The sequence below is a fragment of the Brachionichthys hirsutus genome, unplaced genomic scaffold (genome assembly GCF_040956055.1).
Source record: "Brachionichthys hirsutus isolate HB-005 unplaced genomic scaffold, CSIRO-AGI_Bhir_v1 contig_882, whole genome shotgun sequence".
Taxonomy (NCBI): Eukaryota; Metazoa; Chordata; class Actinopteri; order Lophiiformes; family Brachionichthyidae; genus Brachionichthys; species Brachionichthys hirsutus.
Window position 1 is genome coordinate 231,662 of NW_027180337.1, and position 23,578 is coordinate 255,239.

The 23,578-nt window shown below is 45.4% G+C and overlaps 4 protein-coding genes across 4 annotated transcripts; 2 read left to right on the plus strand and 2 right to left on the minus strand.

Annotated features, from left to right (window-relative positions):
- Nucleotides 1–293: 293 nt before the first annotated feature.
- LOC137913644 (nuclear prelamin A recognition factor-like) lies at nt 294–6,091 on the minus strand. Its single transcript, XM_068757285.1, has 11 exons — nt 6,050–6,091; nt 5,480–5,545; nt 4,673–4,801; nt 4,457–4,589; nt 4,138–4,272; nt 2,903–3,021; nt 2,618–2,747; nt 2,265–2,337; nt 1,792–1,929; nt 1,476–1,633; nt 294–1,363 (listed from the first exon to the last, which is right to left on the minus strand). Exons 1-11 carry the CDS (start codon nt 6,089–6,091, stop codon nt 1,116–1,118), a joined length of 1,371 nt encoding a protein of 456 aa, XP_068613386.1. The 3' UTR covers nt 294–1,115.
- A 2,881-nt stretch (nt 6,092–8,972) lies between these two features.
- Nucleotides 8,973–10,317, plus strand: LOC137913640 (cytochrome b-245 chaperone 1 homolog). The gene is made up of 5 exons (XM_068757282.1): nt 8,973–9,060; nt 9,303–9,344; nt 9,437–9,607; nt 9,684–9,828; nt 10,098–10,317. The coding sequence occupies exons 1-5, from the start codon at nt 8,973–8,975 to the stop codon at nt 10,258–10,260; spliced, it is 609 nt and encodes a 202-aa protein (XP_068613383.1). The 3' UTR covers nt 10,261–10,317.
- A 110-nt stretch (nt 10,318–10,427) lies between these two features.
- LOC137913637 (hexosaminidase D-like) lies at nt 10,428–14,355 on the minus strand. The gene is given in 12 exon segments (XM_068757279.1): nt 10,428–11,701; nt 11,783–11,872; nt 12,162–12,255; nt 12,329–12,507; nt 12,674–12,872; nt 12,956–13,027; nt 13,255–13,438; nt 13,516–13,680; nt 13,751–13,838; nt 13,925–14,040; nt 14,109–14,200; nt 14,281–14,355. Coding segments are annotated over 11 exon segments (1,446 nt in total). The 5' UTR covers nt 14,196–14,200; nt 14,281–14,355; the 3' UTR covers nt 10,428–11,529.
- A 228-nt stretch (nt 14,356–14,583) lies between these two features.
- Nucleotides 14,584–21,971, plus strand: LOC137913638 (2-oxoglutarate and iron-dependent oxygenase domain-containing protein 3-like). The gene is made up of 9 exons (XM_068757280.1): nt 14,584–14,706; nt 15,339–15,562; nt 16,475–16,550; nt 16,641–16,683; nt 17,481–17,545; nt 17,985–18,041; nt 18,658–18,811; nt 19,505–19,628; nt 21,433–21,971. The coding sequence occupies exons 1-9, from the start codon at nt 14,639–14,641 to the stop codon at nt 21,567–21,569; spliced, it is 948 nt and encodes a 315-aa protein (XP_068613381.1). The 5' UTR covers nt 14,584–14,638; the 3' UTR covers nt 21,570–21,971.
- Nucleotides 21,972–23,578: the final 1,607 nt, after the last annotated feature.

Genomic DNA, 23,578 nt, shown 5'->3' on the forward strand with positions numbered 1-23,578 from the left:
TACTTCCGTATTGAGAGACGTTTTATAAGGCTGCACCTTGTGTGTTACACCCTAATTAATCCGGTGCACACCAGTGAATTAAGACGTGGGTTCCACAACAACGTACTTGTATACGCTTCAAAATTTACGAGCGTAACATTCTTCGGTTTCTTTCATTCTTTCTTTCCGTTTTTCAGTAAATTTATTTTCTGTATACTTTGCAGCACATTTGTTGCATGGAAGATGTTGAACACTTAAAGACAATTTCTCAAAATGTCAAACTGTGGATTTTCAGTATTTTGTTTAATATGGTAATAGCATTAAACTGCATAACATTTAAAAACTGAAAGCCACGTCTTCTGCAGCACACATAAAAAATTAACAAGTGTGAACAATGTCCGCTGAGACGCGCCACCAAAATGTAACACTTGGCTAAATGTACTAGACATTACTTTTTCATCCTGTAAAGCAAAAACAAAACATAGAATTTAAGAGTACATGTTTGTGGAATGATAAAGTGACAATACAAATGAAATAATCTTGTACCATAAAAAAGAAAAAGAAGATATTCTTCAGTGATTCTTTACCAAACATTTGTCTGATAGTCACACAGAAGTAAACACTCCCTGCAGGGTTAGCGAGTGTTAATGACCTTCAACCCTCTGCATTGACAAACAGTTGAGATAAGACGAGCTGTTGCATAGTCATGAATGTCTATAAGGACACACCGTCTTGTCTTTAAGTGAGGAGAGGTGCAGACAAGTTTTCATATTCATACATCTGGAATATATTAGAGTTCTCTAACATACATTCAGCACCCGCAGGTTCAATTCATGCTTTCACACCTGCTGCAGACGTCCTTGTTTTTCAGGACATCTGATCCATCAGGTAACTGGACGAGTACGTTTTCACGAGGATTTATCTGACAACACTGTCTATAAAAATTGCGTCAGTTGTTTTCCGGGACTGCGAACCCTCAGTCGACATCAGGCTCAAGTTGGACACAGTAGATCAGCTGATGTTAAGAACAACCTTTGCCCCTTGTGGTCAAAATGGAAGCACTGCAGCTCTGATCTGTAGCGGCATCTGTCCTGCCAGCATGACCAATTATCGTAAATATCTTAAAAATAAAAGGTTCACCACTGCATGTGTGGGGGCTGCGTGTGGCTGGGACTCTGGTTTCTGTACTGCGTGTGCAGGAGGCTGCTGGCCTTCAGGGAATCCTGGCCTTGCAGCCAGTCTAGATAGAGCGTGTGAATGGTGGGGTTAACTTCGGGCAGACGGACTGGCAGGCTGCTGTAGGCCTCTTCCATCTGCTGGATCAGCGCTTTATCAACGCGGGCCACCGCCTCACTCCCCGTCTGACCGCGGCCACTCAAGCATCCTTAGAAGACAGACAGAAAAGGGATGCCACCAGCAGCTCCATGCTCAAGGGGAGCACTTCCAGCAACGCATCTTGGACTCGCATTTTAAACCAGTGACGCTTGTAGGTTTACCTCCTGTGCAGGACAGCACCTCCACCAGCTGGTAAGGCACTTGTCCCTTTCTCATTCGGTGAACCAGGGTCTGGATGTTGCTGAAACCGTAAACGGCTGCAAACTGCAGCAGAGTTTCCCCGTCTCGCTCCAGAGTCACTTCCTGGAAGTCACGGTTCCTGAAAAATTAACAGAGTGCTCACGAAGAGGGCTTTAAAACAAAAGAACCACAAGTTTCCACACTAAAGGACGAGGCGTAGAGATAAATCGGTCAGAATAGTGACCGCCCTCCAGCGCACTGTGGCTGTCCAATCCAGAATAAATCTCAAGGTCTCACCTGAGATTCTTGTATGTGACCTCGTGGACATCAAGACCGAAGAGTTCTTTGGCAGCGTGTTTGAAGATGTGCTCCAGGAAGCCTTCAGAGCCTCGGCCCTCATGCCTGACCAGCGCCATGTCTCCAGGCTCTCCCAGCCTGGAGGTGAGAGTACAGGCGACTGTCTCCATGGCAACTCAGTGAAATCTCATTCAGGTACCAAATAATCAGCAGAATTACTTGGACTTTAGATTTATTTTGTTGCTTTAGCTACTTGTAACAGAACGTAGAAGCTAGCATCTAAATAATTTCGTTTTATAGTCAGAGCAGCGCCGCATCGTCTACAGTAACCATGAAAGTGTGGAAATATAGAATTCATTAACGGAGTCGGTTTAGTTACTGAACCATCGAATCGAATCATTAACCGAACATCGTGTTCTTTATTATTTTAAATCAATATAGCAAATAGGGCAACAACAAATCCTTCTACTCACACTTGATCCAGAGGAACTGAGTCCAGATCTTCCACTGAAACCTTCCTCTGCTCAATCAGGTAAAAAATCTCCCCTGATTCATAAAAACAAAAAGACCAGTGTTACTGCAGATCTCTCGGGTAGCGTGTTCTCTTTATTAAGCAGCTGCTTATTGCAGACAAAATCTAACAACTGGCACCGTCTCTGATGCAAGCAGGACAGAGTAAAAGAAGTCCCGCCGGCCTGCAGGGTTTAAGTGTAACGTACCCACCAGGGAGACACGGAACATCAAAGGCTCACACAAGCTGGATTTAACAAAACCATGGCCTCAAAACAACAGAACCGCTCCCAGTGTGGGAGCGAGTGGGTCAAACCTGAGGTGAGGACGCAGTCCACATCTCTGGTCTCGAGCAGGCTGTTGTAAAACTCCTCCCTGACAGCCTCCAGCTTCTTATCAAAGCAGGGAGCCACCAACACGTGGTAGACGTTCTCTGGACTCAGCTTCTGTGAAAACAGGAAGAGGGAAGAACCACACGATGAGGCGGGTTCTTCTCGGGGGAGGGGGGGGGGTGAAGCATTTACACATCTTCCTTATTGGAGCTAGATGAGAAGCCAGCGTGAGCTTCCAGGGTTTACCACGGCAGACAGGGGGCGCTCACCTGCTGCTTAGAGAAGTAGTCTTTGACCAGACAGCCCATGATCTGCTGAGGAGACCTGGCTGTGCAGATATGAGGGGTCACAAGGCTGCCCAGGACGCGCTCGGAGTAGCGGATCCACCCTGGGACACACACGGGCAGAATGAGCCACGGAAAAACGCAGCTGACAAATTATGGAAAGAGGCATGTATAGCGGCACACCAGACTACAAATTCAAATACATGGAGAGAATTCAAATGGAAAATACTCAGCAGATATTTTAGGACTCCAGACATTGTAACTAAAATGACACCGAATATACCAAGTCTATGCTGGAGAAACTGCGGCACGGATGTGCCTAATCATACACACATATTCTGGTCATGTCCTAAAATACAACATTTTTGGGATGAGGTGTATACTGCCATAAACCGGATCCTTCAGTTTGAAATACCGAGGGATGTGACGGTGGCTGTTCTGGGTCTTACTCCACCAGGGCTGCTAGGACGATCTGCAACCGACCTTTTATCCATACTTTTTACAGCAGCCCTGAAATGCATTACAATTTCATGGATGAAGACAGAGCCACCGCCGCTTAACGTTTGGAAAGTAAAACTGAAAGAACTTCACAAAATGGAAAAGATAACTTACTCACTACGACTGCAATTACACATCTTCATAAAACGATGGCGACCAGCAGAAGGCTTCTTAATGTAAAAACTAACCAAAAGGATAAGGGGTCATGTATACCTGGGTGTGCCGCCACTGTAATTAAGATTTATTTTTTCATTATATAGGAAGATTTAACCTAAAAATCTTAATCTGGATATGCTGTCTTACTACTATGTTATATTATGTATCATGTGGACAAGAATACTGATATTAAATGCTCTGTTGCTGTTAAAAAATTGAAATAAAATCTAAGTGAAAAAAAACAAAACGCAGCAGTGTAACAAGCGTCCAGCTCTCCAGGATAGTAGGGGGGGTGGGGGGGGTGAATGGAATGGAGCCCTTAACTCTCCCCTTTTCTATCTCTGGAGAAGGGAGTGGTGAAACATGATCTCTCTATCTTTCCTCACCAGCACGCGACTCTTATCTCTTCTTTTAAAACAAGCCACGCCTCCTGACTGACAAGCAGGAGAGCGGCGGCGGCTACGGATTAGGTTAGAGAGCGGCTCAGATGGCAGGAAAGCGTGGACGCCAAGAGGCTGGGGAGGAAGGGGGGGGGGGGGGGGGAGGGGGGAGAAAGGGAGTCTCACCTGGGCAGGCGGAGGTGAACATGGGCAAGGCGTGCGAGTCGTGGTGCTTCTTCCTGTATCTCTGAACGAACTCCTTCTGACTCTCCAAGATGCTGAAGCCTGCCGCCAGAGTGGTGTCGAACACGTACTGCACCCCTGCAGGGAAACCCCACAGACACGCTCACTGACCAATGACAAAGACACGTCGGACTATACAAGTACAAGGATTAAAAACGGAGAAGGCTCACAAACGCAGAAGCCGTTAGCGAACCTGCGTGAAGGATCGCTTTAACGCCGTTTCACACGCTTCATCGCGACGCAGCGAACGCCAGCCGCTCACCTAAGCTCTTGAGGAAGCCACAGAGCTTGTGGGCAGCCTCGGTGACATCCAGACCAAACTTGACCGCGAAAAAAGGCAGCGACTGTGGACAGACGGACGCCACCAACACTTTGTGCTTCGACACGTCGCACTTCTGCCGGGGAGAAAACGGAGAGAAACATCGTCACCAAGGAAGGCGCGGCTCACGCCGACGCCAGAGCGCCGACTTCCTCGCACCTTATTGAGGAGGAGAACTCGCTGCACCGCCTCCAGGTTCTGCTGGGAGATCTTCAGAGTCTCCTCCTTTGACAGACAGCCGTCGCAGGACAGACAGGCGCTCAGCGGCAGCGGGGATCCTTCAGTCGCCTGAGCGGGGGGAAACACAACGTGGTTAAATAGAGGGTGTAGAACTCCAGCTACTTATTAGAGGACCAAAAGCGTCTCGGTCACCCGACTCGAGGTGAATCGAGAAAGATAATCGTCTGGATTTGGTTGAAGACGTTTCACGTCTCACTCGGGAGGCTTCTTTAGTTCTTGGGGACTGTTTGGGGGGGGGCGAAGGTCATTGTAGCCGGTGGATGGCGTCGTTTCAGAGACGCTTTCTCCAGGTTGACAAAAATAGATTCTTTAACCCGTCTCTCAATCCTTCTGTATTCCCTGGCTCGAACCTGGACAGTACTGTCCCCAAACGGAGCGTCCCCGTGTCTCTCAGGTGCAGGTGGACTGCCGAGTCCAGTCAGGGGTTTCAATGCTTTTGAGGGCAGCAGAAGAAGAAGTAGCAGCTAAATGCTATGCTAAATGCTATGCTTTTGCCAGTAAACCCCGACATCCACTTTGTGTCTCATATTGTTGCTTCACATGAAACATTGTCTTTGCTAGAGAGATAAGCCGCGGCTGTTTAACGGAACGGAGACGGAGACGGAGATCTTACACGCTGCTTTAAACCAGTTCAGCTAAACGTTGAGCAAATGGACCTAATATGGACCTGATTTCTGATCAATCGTCTGATAATCAGACGCTCAATAACGTGGAAGCAGACGTTACCTGCTCGCTGACGTCGCCTCGGTGCTGCCGCACATTCACGCCGCCGTCGCTCCGTTTCTTGTTGCACTGAGAGAGGAAACGCATCAGTAAAGAAGACGAGGGACGGGACGATGGACGGGACAATGGACAAAGACAATGGACAAAGACGAGGGACGAAGACAATGGACGAAGACAATGGGCACGATGGACGGGACGATGGACGGGACGATGGACGAGACGATGGAAACAATGGACGGGACAATGGACGAGACGATGGAAACGATGGACGGGACGATGGAAACGATGGACGGGACGATGGACGGGACGATGGACGGGACGATGGACGAGACGATGGAAACAATGGACGGGACGATGGACGAGACGATGGAAACGATGGACGGGACGATGGAAACGATGGACGGGACGATGGACGGGACGATGGACGGGACGATGGACGGGACGATGGACGGGACGATGGACGGGACGATGGACGGGAGGATGGACGAGATGATGGAAACAATGGACGGGACGATGGACGGGACGATGGACGGGACGATGGACGGGACGATGGACGGGACGATTCAAACGTACCTGCTTGGTGCAGTTCTCACACTTATCCTTGAGCTCGGACATTTCGCTCTGCAGTTATCTGTAAGTTCAGAGGAAGAGGAAGAGGAAGAGGAAGAGGAGAGAGAGGAGAGGAGAGCACCGTCAGCCTCCGTGTTTCTGGTTTCTGATGACTGAGTCTGCTGCTGCCCCCCCGGGTCGTCGAGCAGCCTGCTTATCATAAACAGCAGCTCTATGGCGGAGAGAAACGGGCAATAATTATCCTGTAATTACAATCTCAATAGATAATGTTAATTACACACACATGCACCCCCCCCCGCCACATTAGCTGTCTGAAAGGTGTCATTCGTTTCAAAGCAGACTCTGCGGCCCTTCCGCAGCGCTGCTTTATAGTGAATTATAACCTGTGCGCTCGCTTCGATGCTATGAAGGGTAAAACCAGTTTAACGTGTTCACATGACGAGGCCGAAGTCCAAGAGAACTCACCCCCGTTCCTCGTTCAGTCTCAGACAAAGGCGTGCAAAAAGAAAAGCGGAGGACATTTAAATAAAGCAGCACTGCAGGATCGTTCAGGACTCCGCTTCGAGCCGGGTCGCCTGGGACCGGGGGTTCGCCTGATACCGGGGGTCGTCTGGGACCGGGGATCACCGGGGTTCGCCTGCCCGCTTGAATCTTCGCGGTCATACCGCGGTATAAAACCCGGTGCGCTGAAAAGTGTCCGAGTATGGAAGCAAGTCACGTCTACGTCCGCCCGACTCCATTGTGTACCCGGTGCAGCTAGGACGCATGCGCAAACGGAGCAGCGATCTGACGGCGAGGCCTCTGATTGGACCAGCGTGACGATGACGTATGAAGTCTCTCCTCATTAAAATATCAGGTATTATTATTATTATGATGATGATTATTATTATTAACATTACTATTATTAATATCACTATTATTATTATTATATTATTATTACTATTATTATTATAAGTAGTTGTAGTAGTGGTTGATTAGTAGTAGCAATAAAAGTTGTTTGAACCTTATTTTTGTACTACAAAAGTAATTCTAATGTGAACGTCCGCAATTATATGTTTTTTCCAAGATACTTTTAATAAAAGTGTCTAAATTTCACGAGCATAACACAAAACATGGAGTTTTACAATCAGCAGGTACAAGTGCACACAATTTTACAAGTAAATACTGTCGCTTGCTAGTTATAGTATTAGTATAGTATAGTTTGCAGCGCTGGCGATGTCGAAATTCATGAGAAAGTTTGATGTGTAAATAATCAGAAATTAATAATCGTTTCCAATAATAATCGATTGTTGGATGCGAAAAACCTCGACAGATATAGATTTTTCAAAGTAATGACCGAATAAGAACAAAAAATAGTCATAATCTTTGTTAAGATAATGGAAAAATTAAGTATTCTTTAGTCCTATTAAATTATCATTTTCTGTGTAAAATGGAAATGAATATACAGTAATCCGAAGACATAATACAAAGGCCTATTTTCTTTTGTACGAAAGAGTTTCATGCTTTTATTTCGAAGGTTCAAGGAACGTAAACACGACCAATCACAACAGACGACTTCAGGAAGGAAGTATCACCCATTCAGGACAGTTGGTGCAATAACATGAGAAGAACTTCCTCATAATTCTGTGCATGCGTTTCAATTCATGAATACTCGTTTACCAAATCTACAAGGTGATTTAGAGAAAGAGAGGTAAAGGTAAGTGGTCAAACTGTTTCACACAGTTTCACACAGGCTCTTTATCACTCCAAATCACCAGCATCATCAAGAGCATCTTTAATGTGTTTGGGATTTTTAAAATCCACCCAAAGAAAGACATCTACGTGTTTTTTTTCTTGTACCACTTGCGATAGGAAGCCTCAGACAATGGTTTGGAGCTAAGATGTTGAGATTCCCACCTGCATTACTGATGATGAATATATTTATTAGATAGAATGTTAGAGTACAAGTACAGTCACACAGTAGCACGTATTACAGTACAAGTACAGTCAAACATCCTGTCTAAGAGGAGCATTTCTAAAAAGCCCTTGCGGTCTTGTTTCCGTTGAAAGTCCTTAGTAGTACATAAATCATCGACATTTAACAGTACAAATAAAACTAAAACTAAATTAAATTACTCCACAGATGTCTTGTCTCCTTTCCAGCCCAGTTCTGCTCAAAGGACTGAAATGCATCTGAAAAGCAATGTTTGTCTTTAATAACTACATGTTTGCAACTGTGGATAATCCTGAAAATTATAATTCTATTAATTAATGTGGAAAACAATAAATAAAACCAGTAAATGGTAAATAAATGCCGTTCTTCCTTAAGTTCCTTGTATAGTTTCCTGTGCCTGGGCTCAGATTTGTTGTATTGTTACACTGATTTTAAGATATTTAAACTAGATTTAGACACAGTAAGGCTTTTCTTTTTAGTCAGTGCTATTATAAGTGCTAGTAATGAAATGGAAGTCATATTTCTTAGCAGAATATTAAAAGCGCTTTTTTTTATACATATTTTGACATGTGCTATGAAGGAAAGCACTGGTGTAAATACATTTCTGTCACTGTTGCTGGACAAAATGGAAAACCTACACTGACTAAATAAAGTCAAATAAAATATTTTACTATGATGAATTGAAGATGAAGGTAGATTTGGGAAGATGAGTCCATCCAATCGGTGGATTTAAAGGCCTCTTCGTGGCTGGACGTAATGATGAGTTAGTAAGGCGCTCAGTATAAGTGAACATTTCCATGCTTTAAATCCCATAAGTCATAAAAAGGCCTGTTAAAACAACATAAATTAGTAAATACTCACAAGGCATACGAAAGAACACATTTCTTTTGGTGACGTCGGCAAATGAATCCATTAGGTCAGGGGTTATATAAAATATAAAATAGGCTTTTAGTATAAATGAAGTATGCGGTTCTTATTTTCCCCTCCATTTAGATGGGCTACATGACAGTAGAGGAACACAGCGGCTCCCTGCTGCACCTGAAAAGATCCCCGGGCATTCGTTCTTGGTCTCTTCTTGTTGGTAAGCATGTGAGGAGAATGAAAATAAAATAAAACACTCTGCAGCCCATATCCTATGCCTCCAGAAAATATTATGTAATTCTGTTTTGTAGTTTGTTTAGTAAAACATAGCCACCTTTGCTGAGGTAATAAATAACACAAGCTGAGCTACCGTTCAATCTAGATGTTCAAAATGCCATTAAAATGTCTCATTTGTCTCCTGACTGTGCTTCTAAAATAAGAGGTGAATCATTTTAATTGCAGGTATAGCATCTGTTGGATTGGCAGCTGCGTACTACAGCCCAGGTGCACGAAATACACGTTTGTCTATTTTCACTCTTGATTTACATAAGTCTGCTTTTCCTGACTGTAACTCTCTATTTGCTCGGATCCCACAGACAGCATCTTGTGGAAGCTTTTCTATGTGACTGGCTGTCTGTTTGTAGCCATGCAGAACATGGAGGACTGGGAGGAGGCTGTGTTTGACAAGACTAAGAACCTGGTTGAGCTCAAGAGCTTCAGCTTGTACACTTTAGTCTTGACCTTGTGGAGGAAGGGGCAAGAAAAAGGTCCGTAACTTTGCAGAGTGGATTGCCCATCACGATATTTTCTACTGCTTGATTGAGTTTAATGTTTTCTTCTCAGTTGTGTTGGATCTGACACAGCTGTGTGACGTCTGCGTCCAGGAAGAGAAGGTCCGCTATTTGGGGAAGGGGTACCTGCTGATGCTACGCCTGGCTGCAGGCTTCTCCTACCCCCTGACCCAGAGTGCCACACTTGGGGGACGTAGGTAGGTGACACCGCCATCATATAAAACGTATCATTTTGCATCCTTCTTTAATTTTGAAGCCATGATTTTAGTCACAATCAGCAAATCAATGCATTAGAAGTTTGTGATTGCTCTACCTATTGTTGTCACAACATTTTTCACCATTTTAATTTTAGATGAAATAAGTTCAGTGTCTTGATTGCAGGATGAAAGTCTTCACTGCCTCTCACTTGAATGGTTTCAATGTAATAATATTCGGCTGTTCTCCCTCTGCTCCATCCGTCTGCCAGCGACGTGGAGGCATTGGCTGCACTGTTGAAGCACTTTCTGGGACTGGAGGAGCTGCAGCAGCGCAGGCGGCAGGAGGAAGAGGCGAAGGCCGAGTACGGAGAGGACGAGGAGGAAGATTCCTTAGACAGCTGTGATTCAGAGGATGAAGAAGTGGAACTTTGATTTCACCGGGACATGCAGTCCTTTTTTAGCTAGTGGGTTTGCGTCATTTTTACATGTTGTAGTTTTAGCATGTGCATGTAACACCAGGGATATATATATATATATATACTCTTCCAGGGCCTCTTTATAGACGTCAGTGTGCCTGTGCACAAGGCTGAACAGGCAAATGATCTGACAAGCTGCTGGATCCAAAAGGAAACTCATGACTCATTTTTCGTCACTAATCCATAAGAGAAGTTCGTCGGTTAGACCATAATTGACTGATTTGAGGGTTGTAGGATTTCATTTAGGTTCTATCGGTGCACAGCAACTCTCTATTGGTGAGTAGGGGATATATAGACGTGATTGAAAATAACAGGACTCTTTTAGAGATCTAAAACAAAATCGTAGAATGAATATTTACCTCAAATCAAGTTTTTTTTAATTAATCTGAACTTTTTTTTGATCATATTTTTTCTTTGTCTAGTATGGAGCGTTTATGTTAGGCGGAGCGTAGGAAGGGACACTGGGAGGGTGGTAGTGGTAAAAATGTATATTTAATTTCCATGTGAAATACTCATACTGGACGTTTTGACTCAATACTTTGAACGTTCAAGTTCATTTTCTGAAGAGAATGCTACAGGAAATAGATTTACTGTCATTGTAAAGTACATGTACAGCACTGCAAATGAATATCACGCCTCACCCCTTTGGAGATAATTACTATTTGGGAATATGCCCCAGATTGCAGTTTTATGTGCCTTCCTACTGAACTCTAATGAGTGTTTACGTGTGTAATTCAATGGAAAGTTACTTTCCCCATCGTTCTCAGAACTGCCCAGTCGATAATCACCTTCTGCACGTTTATTCATAACCAACCTGCAACCCAGATGAATGCATGCACAAGCTGTAATCAACCATGAAAGATTCTCATGGCTCTAAGAGTGCACGAGATTGTGTGTGAAATGCTACTTAAGGTTCTGTTTGTTTGTTTTTTAATCTCAGGCAAACATTTTGGTATTTAACTCGTGATTATTTTGCCACGTTTGGGTTTGGGAATGTCTGATTTCTGCTTTGCTGCAAAGGAAATGAGAAACCTTTTTCGTTGGCTGGTTTTATTACTTTGATACATATGCAGGATATATGAAGTTGTTTTATAGATAAATACAGAGACGGTATTTCCCTCATTAGTTCCATTAACATGGTCAAGGTTTGTATTAATTAGACATTAAAACACTTCATTTTTGAATTGATCCAAAAAGCAGTTTCATTCCGAGTTAATTAAATGTTCTACGGCACCATCTCCTTCACACAGGCTCTGATGTTCTCGGTTATCCTCTGTAAAGGGGCCACCACAGGGCTCACATGCTCTTCTATCCACTCCTGGGCTGTTGAATCTGGGTAAAGACGCACCATCTCCTCCCTCAACGCATCCACCTTCTGTTGCAATGTGGTTAAGAATCTGAGGGGGACAAGGGCACTGGGGTGTTCCTCTAAAAGGCTGAACAGGTGTTTTTGAAGAAAGACGAGACACAAGTCTTACGTTAATGCCTGGCTGTGAATCTGCATCGTGATGAGAGGGGTTACCAGCTTCCTCTGCCGGTGGTAAGGGCTGAACCATCCTCTTACGAACCTACGGCAGTGCAGGGAGAGAGTTTTATAATAGCTGTACACAGACGCCAAGCAATAACAATCTGTCTACTTGGATGTAAACACGTCTCTTACAGTAAATGATTCGCTCCCTGCTCCATGTGTCAGTCAGGGAGACGAGCAAAAACAGAGCTGCACCACCAGCTCCACCACTAGAGAGGCTAATGCTATGCTAGGTTGCTACTGGCTGTACCTACACTGTACATGAACTGATTCAACTGGCTCTTTGGTGGGAGAGCACAAGCAATTCAGGATCCCTGTCCGTGACTCACATGTCATTCTCAAACAAGCGGATGTCATCCGAGTTCAGCAGTGAATTCAGCTCCACGATGAATTCAGCCAGCCTCCTTCCAGGGAACAGTGACTCTCCTGCAGACGTCCTGCGGGTCACAGGAAACAAACCCCCCCTTCACCTACAGCTATTAGCGTGGTTCACAACACAGCGTTGAATCTCACCTCTCCATGGCCTCTACCTCCACCGAGGAGATGCCCAGTGTCTCGGCTACTTTGTTTTGAGCCTCCGTGTTGAAATGGCCGTACTTGAGGGTCTGAAGACAGGCTACCAGTGATGGAAGAGCCACGGGCATGAGCTCACACAGCACGGACAGATGGTCGTACCTGATGGGGGACAGAGTGGATCACGTAGAAAGCCCTGTGCTCTGATCTGCCGTGCTGTCCGAGGTGCTCGATGGAAAGCACGACACATTCACACATAAAGTCCTGCATTCCAAAAAAAAAAGTCCTGCAAAATAGCAACAACACTTTAGACAAATACTCCACTTACTTTTGCCAGCCGGTGAGTGCGATGCCCTGCAGTTTTACGCCAGGAGATAGAGAAGCAGACACCTTCAGCCACTGCAAGTGATTATCCACGTGCCTCTGGGTGCTGGGCACACAGTTATACACACTGGTGGATCCCTTAAAGGAGCTGGCAACCCAGAGCTCTGACATACTGGCGCTGCAGTACTTCTCCAGCAGAGACACTGGGCAAGACAGTCAATATACATGACTAGCAAAAATCTTGTGTGTGCTGTGATGATCCGATAATGCAGAAAGCCGTTCCTACCGGTTTTCTCCACATCCAGATTGGGGTTATAATCCCACAACATGGGCTGGACGAGTCCCACTAGACCGCTAGCTGTAACATGAGTGAGGAGAGTCTGTAAAGCTGTGAGGTAGATTATTACAAGTAACGTTCATACATACATTAGTTTCAGAGAAGAAAAATATGCGTTTATTTGCGTTTAGTTAATCTCAATCTGTAATCTCTTTACGATTTTACACATTCTGTATTATGAAATAAGCAAGCGTGTGTGTGTGTGTGTGTGTGTGTGTGTTTATACACGCTATCCATCCATCCCTCACCTTTCAGCATGTCGTGGTTCATGCCTCTCATCATATCATCCCACATTATGATAGTCATGTGAGGCCACGCCTCCTTTATGGCCTTGGCCACCTTGGTCACGTGACTCAAGAAAAGCTGCTCCACCGTACGTCCAGGAGCGGCCAGCCACAGTTTGGACTCCTCCCCCTCGCCAAGGATGTACACCTTGAGGTGACGGAGACGAGGACAGCAGAGAATAGACGATCACTTCGACAGTAACTCAACGGAAGGGCAGTCCTTACCTCGTCGGCTCCAATGTGCAGCGTGTTCAGGCCCGGGTGCAGCTTCACCACCTGCCTCAGCATCTCCATCACCAACCGCACCCCCTCCGCCTTGTGGGGGTTCAGAGTGCCAACACAGTAGGGCACCTCTCTCAGGCTCCACATGGACCGATGCTTCAGGACAAACTGAGACAGAAAGGGGACAAGGGCAGGTCATAGAGCCAGTGGACAATCCTAAACGGGATGCGCTCCTCACCTCCATGTGACCAAAGGTCTGCACAAGCGGGATGATCTCTATGCCCTTAGATTTGGCACATTTCTGCATGGACAGCAGCTCCTCTTGGCTGCGAGTGGAGCGTACAGCAAACAGAATGAATTACACCGTGCCCATAAATCAGGGGGGGAGCCGTGTTTATGAGACACACTGCACCTGTAAGATGGCTGTGCCGCGGCCCGCAGCAGCTTCAGCTCCCCCTCATAAGGAAACATGTCCTCATATTCCACCAGCAGCCCATCCACTCCCAGCTGGGAGAACAGCTCAATCAGCTGAGGAGAGAAAACGGAAAATCAGAGCGTTGACCACGACACGACCGATGACGCTGTCGAGCGCTCACCCTGTGGAGGTAGTCCAGCCGCGGGGGGGCCCCTTTCAGATCCAGGTGGACTAATTTCTTCCCTTTAGGCCATGGTGGACATGCCATTCCGCCTAGCGCCGCATATCGACAATGATATTATTCAGAAGGTGCGCGACTCTTTGTGCGTGAACAATAGATACGTCTGACTCACCTGAACAGGGACAAAGCAGGAATCAGACTGGGGGACAGTGCGGGGACGCAGAGCTTGAGACAGGTTACTTGTATTCCGGCACGAATCGCCTTTTCCGCTCCCAATCCTCACGATGCAATAACAATACAGACAGTATAAGTTATCGATTAACCTGGTCTGAACAGGAAGAGCAATGGATGAAATAACAGCACACACGGTATAGGTCATCGATTAACTTGGTCTGAACAGGAAAAGCAATGGATGAACCAATGGCTGGGCCGATACGCGACAACCCGGAAGTAAAGCGGCTCGGCTCAGCGCGCGAGACAAGCCGATGGCGCGGCTTGTGGAATAGGAGCCGTCGCGGGTTCGAGTCGAAATGGCGCTGCTGCGAATAAGAAATGCGAAGGGTTCGAATTCAACAGAGATAGAGAAGAAGATTAAAAGGTAAAATGATGTACTCTTGTGAATGTGCGGCGGGGGGAGGGGGGGCTGCACTTGTTCCGGGTGATGTCACCGCACAAATCCACGCGGATGTGATCCAGAACATGGTTAAAGTGACGTGATTGACGCTGCAGGTCCAAAGTGTCCACTGTGGACGGTTACCTCCACACATCGGTACAACGAGGAGTGATCGATCCGCAGTAACACACTGAATTAAACCAATAACGTAATATGTGTATCTATCTACCTGTCTATCTGTCTATCTACCTCTATTTGTCTACCTATCTATCATCTATTTATCTGTCTATTTATCATCTATCTCTCATCTATCCATCTCTATCTCTATCTACCTCCATTATTACATGTCTGCGTGCTTCTCGCTGAGTCTTATGTTAATGAATAACTTATTATTCCAGATCAGATGAGCCTTTTATGTGAGCATTGAGGACGCCTTTGAGAATATTTTTGTCACTTCTATTTTATTACAAAGTCACTATTCAGCTCAGTTATTCTGCGTTTGCGTTGATGCTTGACCTTCGAACCATTTATCACTTTATTGCTTTACTAACAAGCGACTATTGAAGTGTGTTATTGATAAAACATTTACAGCCAGTCCTTCGCTGTGTGCTGCTCAGGGGTAATGCTCTGCGGCAGGGATCCGTATGGCGGGGGTCCCGATGGCCCCTGGCGTGGCTCCTCTTCGCTCTGTCTGTGTGCTGGCTGACCTGGTTCTACGTGAGCTCTCTGGACAGCGACGTCACAGAAACCCTGGTCAGTCGAGGCGAGCTGGTCTCATCGCAGCCCAGAGTCTACGCCGTTCAGTGCTCTGAAGACTACGACAACTACAAACGCTACGCAGGTGAGCCCCCCCCCCCCCCCCGGAGTCTAACGGGTAGGTTCAGTTTGAGTCGACCTGCCAGAGGAGAAAAGAAACGTCGTTTTTTCGCTTTGTGCCTCTTTAGCTCTTCGTCATGGATCCAAAGAAAGGCAGCAGAAATATTATTGGAAAAGATCAAAGTAAAGTAGTCAGAACAACTGTTGAATTGAAGAAGGAAATAATCGCCAAATATGAAAACGGCGTCCGTCTCTGGGATCTCGCTGCAGCACGGGATGGAGAAATCAACGATTGTAACTTTTCTTAAGAAAACTGAGCTAAAGAGAAGGATAACATAAAAACTAGGACAGTTACCCAGTCACTTTATGGAGGAGGACTCCCTTTCAAAGGAGGAGCCCTCCTCCCTCCTGACACTGCAGCCACAACGGTGTGTAAAGATACAGAATTGTGTATCGTGCTTTTGTTTTTCCTACTGTTTGCACTTTTATGTGTTTTCTGTTACACGCAGTTACATATTAATGTCACTGTAGGCGTGTAAATGTGCATTTATCTGGTGCGTAGGAACGGATTCATCGAGTTTCTATTATTTCTTATGTGAAATATAGTTTCGGTTTACGAACATGTTGGCGAACCGAGGTTCCACTGTATTTTCACTCCCCATCCCCCCCCCCCCCCCCCCCCCCTTCTCCGTCCCTCCCCCTCTGCATTGACTCTGCGCTTCCAAGTTTCCAAATGGAGTTGAAAATGCTTTGAAGCTATCAGTGACAGAATGATAATAAAAATGGGAATAGGCCAAACGAATTGTTTGCTGTCATGAGCACAGACTCGATTCATAAACCTTGTTTTGCACTTTTCCTGTCTGCTATGGCGACCAGAGCTTATTGCACCATTTAATCTTGATATCATATCTCTAACTGTAACGCCCCCCCCCCCCAGGGTGCACGCCTCAGACGTGTCGTCGTGCAGTCACAGATGGCGTGGTGACGAGGGAGGAAGCGCAGCTCCTCAGGAGGTAAAGGCTTTGTCTCATCCCTTCTCGCCTTCTCTGGCTGTTTCCCTGTTCGCTGCCTCTAAGTTCAACCGGCGTGTGTCTCCGACGCAGGCTGGCAGAGAGAGGACTCGCATTGGCTGGCTCGGAGGGAGGAGTGAGTATATCACACCTCCTTTCCCATCCTATTCCTGCATCACTTTCCATGATTTATACCCTGAAGACGTGCATCTCGTTGGCTTCTTTGATTTTTATATCGTTAAAGTTATCCTCACATTCACCTGCGATGGAGCTGCTGGTCTGTCATCATCAGCACGAGTGGAGTTTCCCCCAGTAGTGAGGGGCATCTCTATCCTGCCTTAGTTTCTTACAATGAGTTAAACTTCGCCCAAATCAGTATTCAAGACGCAGCTTTAAAATCCTGCAGCCAGTTATTTCGTCAGTCTTTAATCGACAGGCAATAACTGAGTAATGTGAACCCATCAGATCTATCTACCGAGCTGCACCCTGGCGGATCTTGTAGTTTCCTTCTTCCTTCCGGTTTGTCCCGCCAGGCGTCGCCTCAGCAAACAAACCTGAGCTACTTATGCTTGTCCATATTTTAGAGGCACAGTTCGTGTTCTGGTTTAATGCAGATTCCTGGCTGTAATGGGCTTCTATCGGCAGTAGGGGGCAGTCTGGCACAATAAGCAGTGGCCCACCGGGATGAGTCACATTCTCATTCCATAAAGGGACGCTTTGAGAGTGCTTGAGTGACGGGAGAGGAAGCAGCGGAAGGACTTGTTGTTTGATTTTTTGTAAAACTCGAGTGTCCCGGAGGAGAGAATGTCTTAAAGAGGGCTCGGCGGGAACAACAGAAATGTTGAAACAATAATATCCGTGCAGTTACATCCCCAGGCAGCATTCATTATACGACTGGTTTGTCTTTGGCACTAATTCCTGTTTTCCTTGCAGGCTTCCATACTGGACCTGCACTCTGGAGCCCTGTCCATGGGGAAACAGTTTGTCAACATCTACAGGTGGGAAAGTTAACCTTGTCCCTTGTTCATCCATCTCGGAGTTGACGCTCATGCTTCCATGGCGCCTTCCATAATTTGTTTAGTTTGCAGAAATGCATTCACCAAATATGGAAGTCAGCATCAATCTTTATGCTGCTTTAGGTGGGCCATCTTCTCCAGGTTCAGTCACCCATATGTCCCCCATTTATCATCTGCTCCTCTCACTCCTCCCCCACCTGTTCACGTTTCCCTCTTTTGGCCCCCGTGTGAAGCAGTCGGGTGTTTATGATCTGTTGTTTTTGGATGGCTAGATGTTATGCCTCTCTGGGTAATGCTGCAACCTACCGTACAGCGCTCATCATCCATGCCCCCCTCCAGCTGCTGTTTCTGTGTCTGCGCTCCGATGTCTCCGATCGGTCTCGTCTACAGCCCAACCTGTCTGTCTGTAATTCCGCTGCAGGTACTTTGGGGATCAGGTCGGGGAAGTGTTCACAGAGGAGGATTTCCAGCTTTACAGGTGAATAAGGAACTGTGATTAGAAGGCAGCCATGGTTTATGGCACGCGATACCTAAATTGTGCTTCGTGCAAAGTAACAGAAGAACATTTTCCCTCGCGTAAACCCTTTGCTTCTATTGCCTTTGAATATATATGAAGATGAATATATGTATTAGATAGTATGTTAGAGTACAAGTACAGTCACACAGTAACATGTATTACAGTACGAATAAAGTCAAACATCCTGTCTAAGAGGAGCATTTCAAGAAAGCCCTTGCAGTCTTGTTTTTCCGTTAAGTCCTTAGTACATAAATCATCGACAATTAACAATACAAATAAAAATAAAACCAATATTCAGTAACTCAATTGATGCAAAGTAACATTAGAAAAACAAAAATAAAATGATTTTACACCACCGATGCAAACTAACAATAAATCTAAAATAAATTACACCACTTCTATTTGAAGAAGCTTATAATGACCTTTTAGATGCAGCAAGAAGAACAGGAGTACCGAAATAAAAGTCTGATTATTGCCACAAACTACTGGCAGTGTGCTGCACACGTCACTATCCTCAGTTATTATTATTATCCTAACCTCCTCGAGTAAAGACGACCGATCTGTGTTTCATCGCCAGAGCCATACGTGAGCGAATCCAGGCAGTCGTTGCCGAGACATTCGGGTTGGACGTGACTCTGATGTACCTCACGAAGCCCACATTCTTCTCCAGAATCAACAGCACAGCAGCCAAGACCCAGCACGACGAGTACTGGCACCCGCACGTAGATAAGGTAACAAACGGCGGCGCCTCATTCTACATTTATGAACTGCAGTTGCATTGGGGCGTCTCTCATAGCCGGTGGAATCCTCGCCAGCCACGTCTGTTTGTTGATCTCTCTCAGGGTCCCCCTCACAGAGATTGGCCTGATGGAGGAAACGGGTTCAGATTGTCTCCTGACTTTGACTTTAACAAGCTCGCTTCGGTTCTAACATCCGGCTGCAGCGACTTTAACTCTTAATTTTTTCGCATTCTTTTCTGTCACTGCTTTTATTGTTGTTGTTTATTTTTTATTGTTAGAGGCATCAAAGTTGCTCATTGTAAGAAACCTTTGAGGCGAGTTTTTAATAGACGCTTGTCTGGGGAGAAATGATCTGAGAACTTTAAAGAATATTAAGTAACTATTTCAGAGAGTTTGATTTTTAGAACGATGCCGTTTAGTGTTAGCAACCCTGACTGCCGACCGCAGGATACATATTTCTGTCACTTGTGAAACTCAATTTATATCTGCTAACTGAGAAAATGACTCAACCCCACCCTGATGGGAAGTCGGGTGAGTTTTGTTAGACTAACAGATCATGCCTTTTAGCATGCATTTAGCATTTAGCACCCCGGAGCCGCTGGAATGGCTGTAGAGCTAACTTCAGCACCACTATCTCTTTACAGGGTCATAAATCTCGCCGCTGTCTTCCTCCCTCTCCGTTAGGTGACTTATGGCTCTTTTGACTACACCTCCCTCCTGTACCTGTCTGATTATGGAACCGACTTCACTGGTGGGAGATTCATCTTCATGGACCAAAATGGTAACCGGACCGTGGAGCCACGAGCAGGTAACTAACTACCAGCTAGTGAAGACCCCTAGCGTCACAGAGTGCTAGTGAGGACGCTTTAGCCCCTTTAAAGCCTGGTATTTGCGACGCAGCCTGTGAGGAACGCCGGGGAACCCGAGCGGTCGTCTTTACACAGCCATACTTCAATATAAGTGATACATCCCTGCTTAAAATATGAACCGCTGTACTGAGCTGCATTAGCGAATATGAGGGTGGCTTTAGAAATCTAAATGAGTAGCAAAGTGGGTGTAATCCTCTATAAGAGGGCAATTAGCAGCACAGGGGATTAAGCTTTAATTGGTTTAACGGTAGAACTCATAATAACATCTTGATCTCATAGGAAATACAATGGTGGCGCCTCTTAATACGGCCTTGCTACCTTTTTTTAGCTTGAGCTACTTTAAAGTGTTCCGCTTTGACTCACACTCGCATAAAGTTGTACTTCCCCAAGAATATGAAACAAAAAAATGTGTCCATTCTGCCCAAGTAAAGTGTGTATGTGAGAAACGCGTGATGCGTTTGTGTGTGAAAGTGCAACAGAGATCTATGAATAGAAAACCCACGTGTGCCGTCAATGCTGATGTTCTGACAGGCTGCCACTAAAAGACGGATGCAGGAAAACACCCGAATGCAATCTGGGTAAAGCAGTGAAAGGGATATTTTAAACTTTGTTGTGCAAAAAAAAAACATTTGATAAAATACAATACCTGAGTTTACGTGGAATCTACAGAATGAGTTCAATAGCTCCTTCATGTTCCAGAAAACACACACACAGGGGGAAAGATGTACAAATATAGGGGACAAAGGGACACATCTTTGCGACACAAGAACATGCTAGATTTGTTGCAGCTGTTGACATCGATGCCATTTGGCACACAAGCTAGCTCAATCAGTAATCGGGCAATAGGATAGCATTTGATCAATAAATGTATCTGATTGATTGAAAGCCAGGCAACAAGAGTGCAGCACCCTCTTACCCTCGGCATGTGTCTTATTATAAGACACATTATTCTATTTTATTGTGATAAATAATGCAAGTTTACTACACGTCCAATCAAACTATAGGATTACGCAAAAAATATCAATGCATACCAGACCAGCATCAGAGGCTTGTATCAAAGTGGAGGTGTGACACCGTCTGGGAGCTATCGCTAACCATGCTACGCTGTTGGTTACCCAACATGGTGCTGTTCTGAAGGCTGGGGCAACGACCCATCCCTTGAAGGGTTTCAGGTCAAAACCTCTCGAGGCGTTATCGTTTCCTGATATCGTTACTTCCACCTTTTCTTATCTGACATCAAAGCATCCTCTGCTGTCTCTCGTCACATCGTCCCTTCTTTCATTTTGTCCTCTGATGCTTTTCCCACATTCTCTTTATCTCACCATTTGTCCATCATCACCAGCCCTTTAAAAAAACAACCTCCTCCTCTTTATGGCCTTCCTCAGGGCACAGAATACAACAACAAAGGAAGTTGACACTTGCTTTTATTTAGGGACCCTAAAGGTTTGAAACTCATTTTTGGCTTATTCAGTTGCTTGTTTTATTTATTTATTTATTTATTTATTGGTGGGGGGGGGCGTAGGGCCTAGATACAAAAGGCATTTATATAAAATAGATGGAGGGATAGCAGATATATAGAGCAGTTGAGGGACAGAGTGAAAAGGACACATCTGCCACTCCCAGGAGCCAGCAGGGGTTAAGCCGCCATCTTTAACAACCTGAGACGGGACGCTGCTGTTGAACTGCTCCTTTAAATCAGTCTTCTCTTAATTCATCGCCCACTCTCCTTTTTTTGTCGCCCAGGCCGAGTGTCTTTCTTCTCCTCCGGCTCGGAGAACCTCCACCGCGTTGAGAGGGTGACATGGGGGACGCGCTATTCCCTCACCGTGTCCTTTACCTGCGACCCGGAGCACGCCATCGCCGACCCATCGCTGCCCTGAAGAACTCCGGGGGCACGGCCGGCCGGGTGGAACGGGCCCCGTAACAGAGGAGGGGGGTGCAGAGGAGACACGCAATGGAGATAGCCAATCACGTATGGGAGTTCTACTCGTAACGCTGGTAACATGACAGACGGACATTCAGCCGCTCGCCTGAGGAGCGGTCTTAATAAAAGTATTTTTTACCAATGGCTGAAGGGTGTGCTCTCTACGCGTTTGTGTTTTTTGTTTTTTTCATTTAAATAAGAACTGTTAATTTTAAGTAAATCCATAAATCTGTTAAATCACTTTGTCTTCTAAGAAGAACCTTCTCTTTGATCAGGAGCGATTACTCTTTCAAGTGTGTTAGAATTGTCTTCACTGTGGCTGGTGCTGACTGAACACTGAAATAAAAAGGCCACCCAGTCTCTGGCTCATTCTAGACATTCAGAGTGTCTTCTGTCTGCAAAGATATGATCATTAAGAACTCGGCACACTTCGGTAGCCACGTGATTATTCCATTTTCACGACGTTATCAGAATGCACGTGTGAATCTTCACTCATCACTATTAGAATCGTCCTTTTTCCAGGTAGGCACTCTGCTCAATTCATCGCTGAAGACGTCGCCGTGCTTGCCTTCACCCAACTGCTCAGAACAAACCGCTTCTCACTATCATCTCTGCTTCATAGATTAGTGGTTTGAAGCCTGAAATCCATCAGGGTACAAGATGCTGGCAGGCAACCAAGCGAGAATAGCAGGAACATCTGTACCGAGAACGGACTGGAGACCCCAGAGCTTTTTTTGTTTGTTGCTAACTTCATGGGCAACATCAAAAAATGATGACGTCACAAGATTTATCACACATCAGAGGCTGATCAAATTTGATTTATCCTCAGAAGTCACAGATCTGGATCCTGAAGAAAACCAGCAATGTGAGAGTCGACTTTCCGTGTTGGTGCCACAGGTGGGATTAAAGAGACTGAAGTCAGGTGGTCGTAATGTTGGACAGAATCCAGCAGCAAATGAGCAGAGAACCAATGTCTATTGCTAGTAACCCACAGTTGACATATCAATAACAGTGAAGTAGTACAGTGTAAGAATTTTATAAATACTTTTATTCATTATCATCATCTTAGTGGTGACTTTGCAGGAGGAGAGGAGACCCGGGGAAAGCAGAGTAATATGAAACATGTTTTGCTGAGATTGTAAAAGGAATGTGGACATTGTCTTTACAAATCACAGGTAAAATTACAACTTGATTTTTGAGTCCCCTCTTTAATACAGAAGCAACTTAAGGACAATCTAATGTGTGTGTGTGTGTTTAAACATATCGAATCTCGCTACCAAAGAGTTGTCCTCAGCAGCACGGAGCTGCTGGGGGTCTGAGATACCTGCTTCTTTTCTAGTGAAGGTCAGCAAGGATGCATGTTCTTGCTTTTCTTTTTTTTGTGTCCAGGTCCTCCTGACATCAATCTGGCCATACAACATAAGATGACGCACATTGCTGGTCATATTTGGAAACACAATCTTATTTGTTGTTATCCAAGTCGTGACAGTTGTTGCACCATTGTGACAATGAGAATGAGAATGAGAATGAGTTTCTTCCTGAGGACGAGGAAGTCAAGGAGAGTCAGACTGCATCTCAGAGGGTCTTAGAAAGCAATCAAGGATGTGATGAATCATGAAAGGGTTGCCTCTTCACCAGAAATCAATGAATTACGTCTTGGAAAGTGTTGCCAGAAAAGAATCCTGCAGAGAAATGAACTGGCTGCTCACCGGCGCGCACCGGCCTGCGGGTCACTCCTGGCTCTTGGTGACTTTTCCGTCCCCAGGAAATAACTCTAAATATCGCACTTAAAATAAATCACATGTTTAAATGAAATGCTTTTATTATAGATTGAGGTCTTCTTTCTAACATTAACACAAAATAATGCATGCAATACATTTTTACAATGTAATTCTAATGACCTTTTTAGGCACATACATGCCATTTCATGATGTCCCCAAAGCAAATTTACAGTTTCCATGAGAA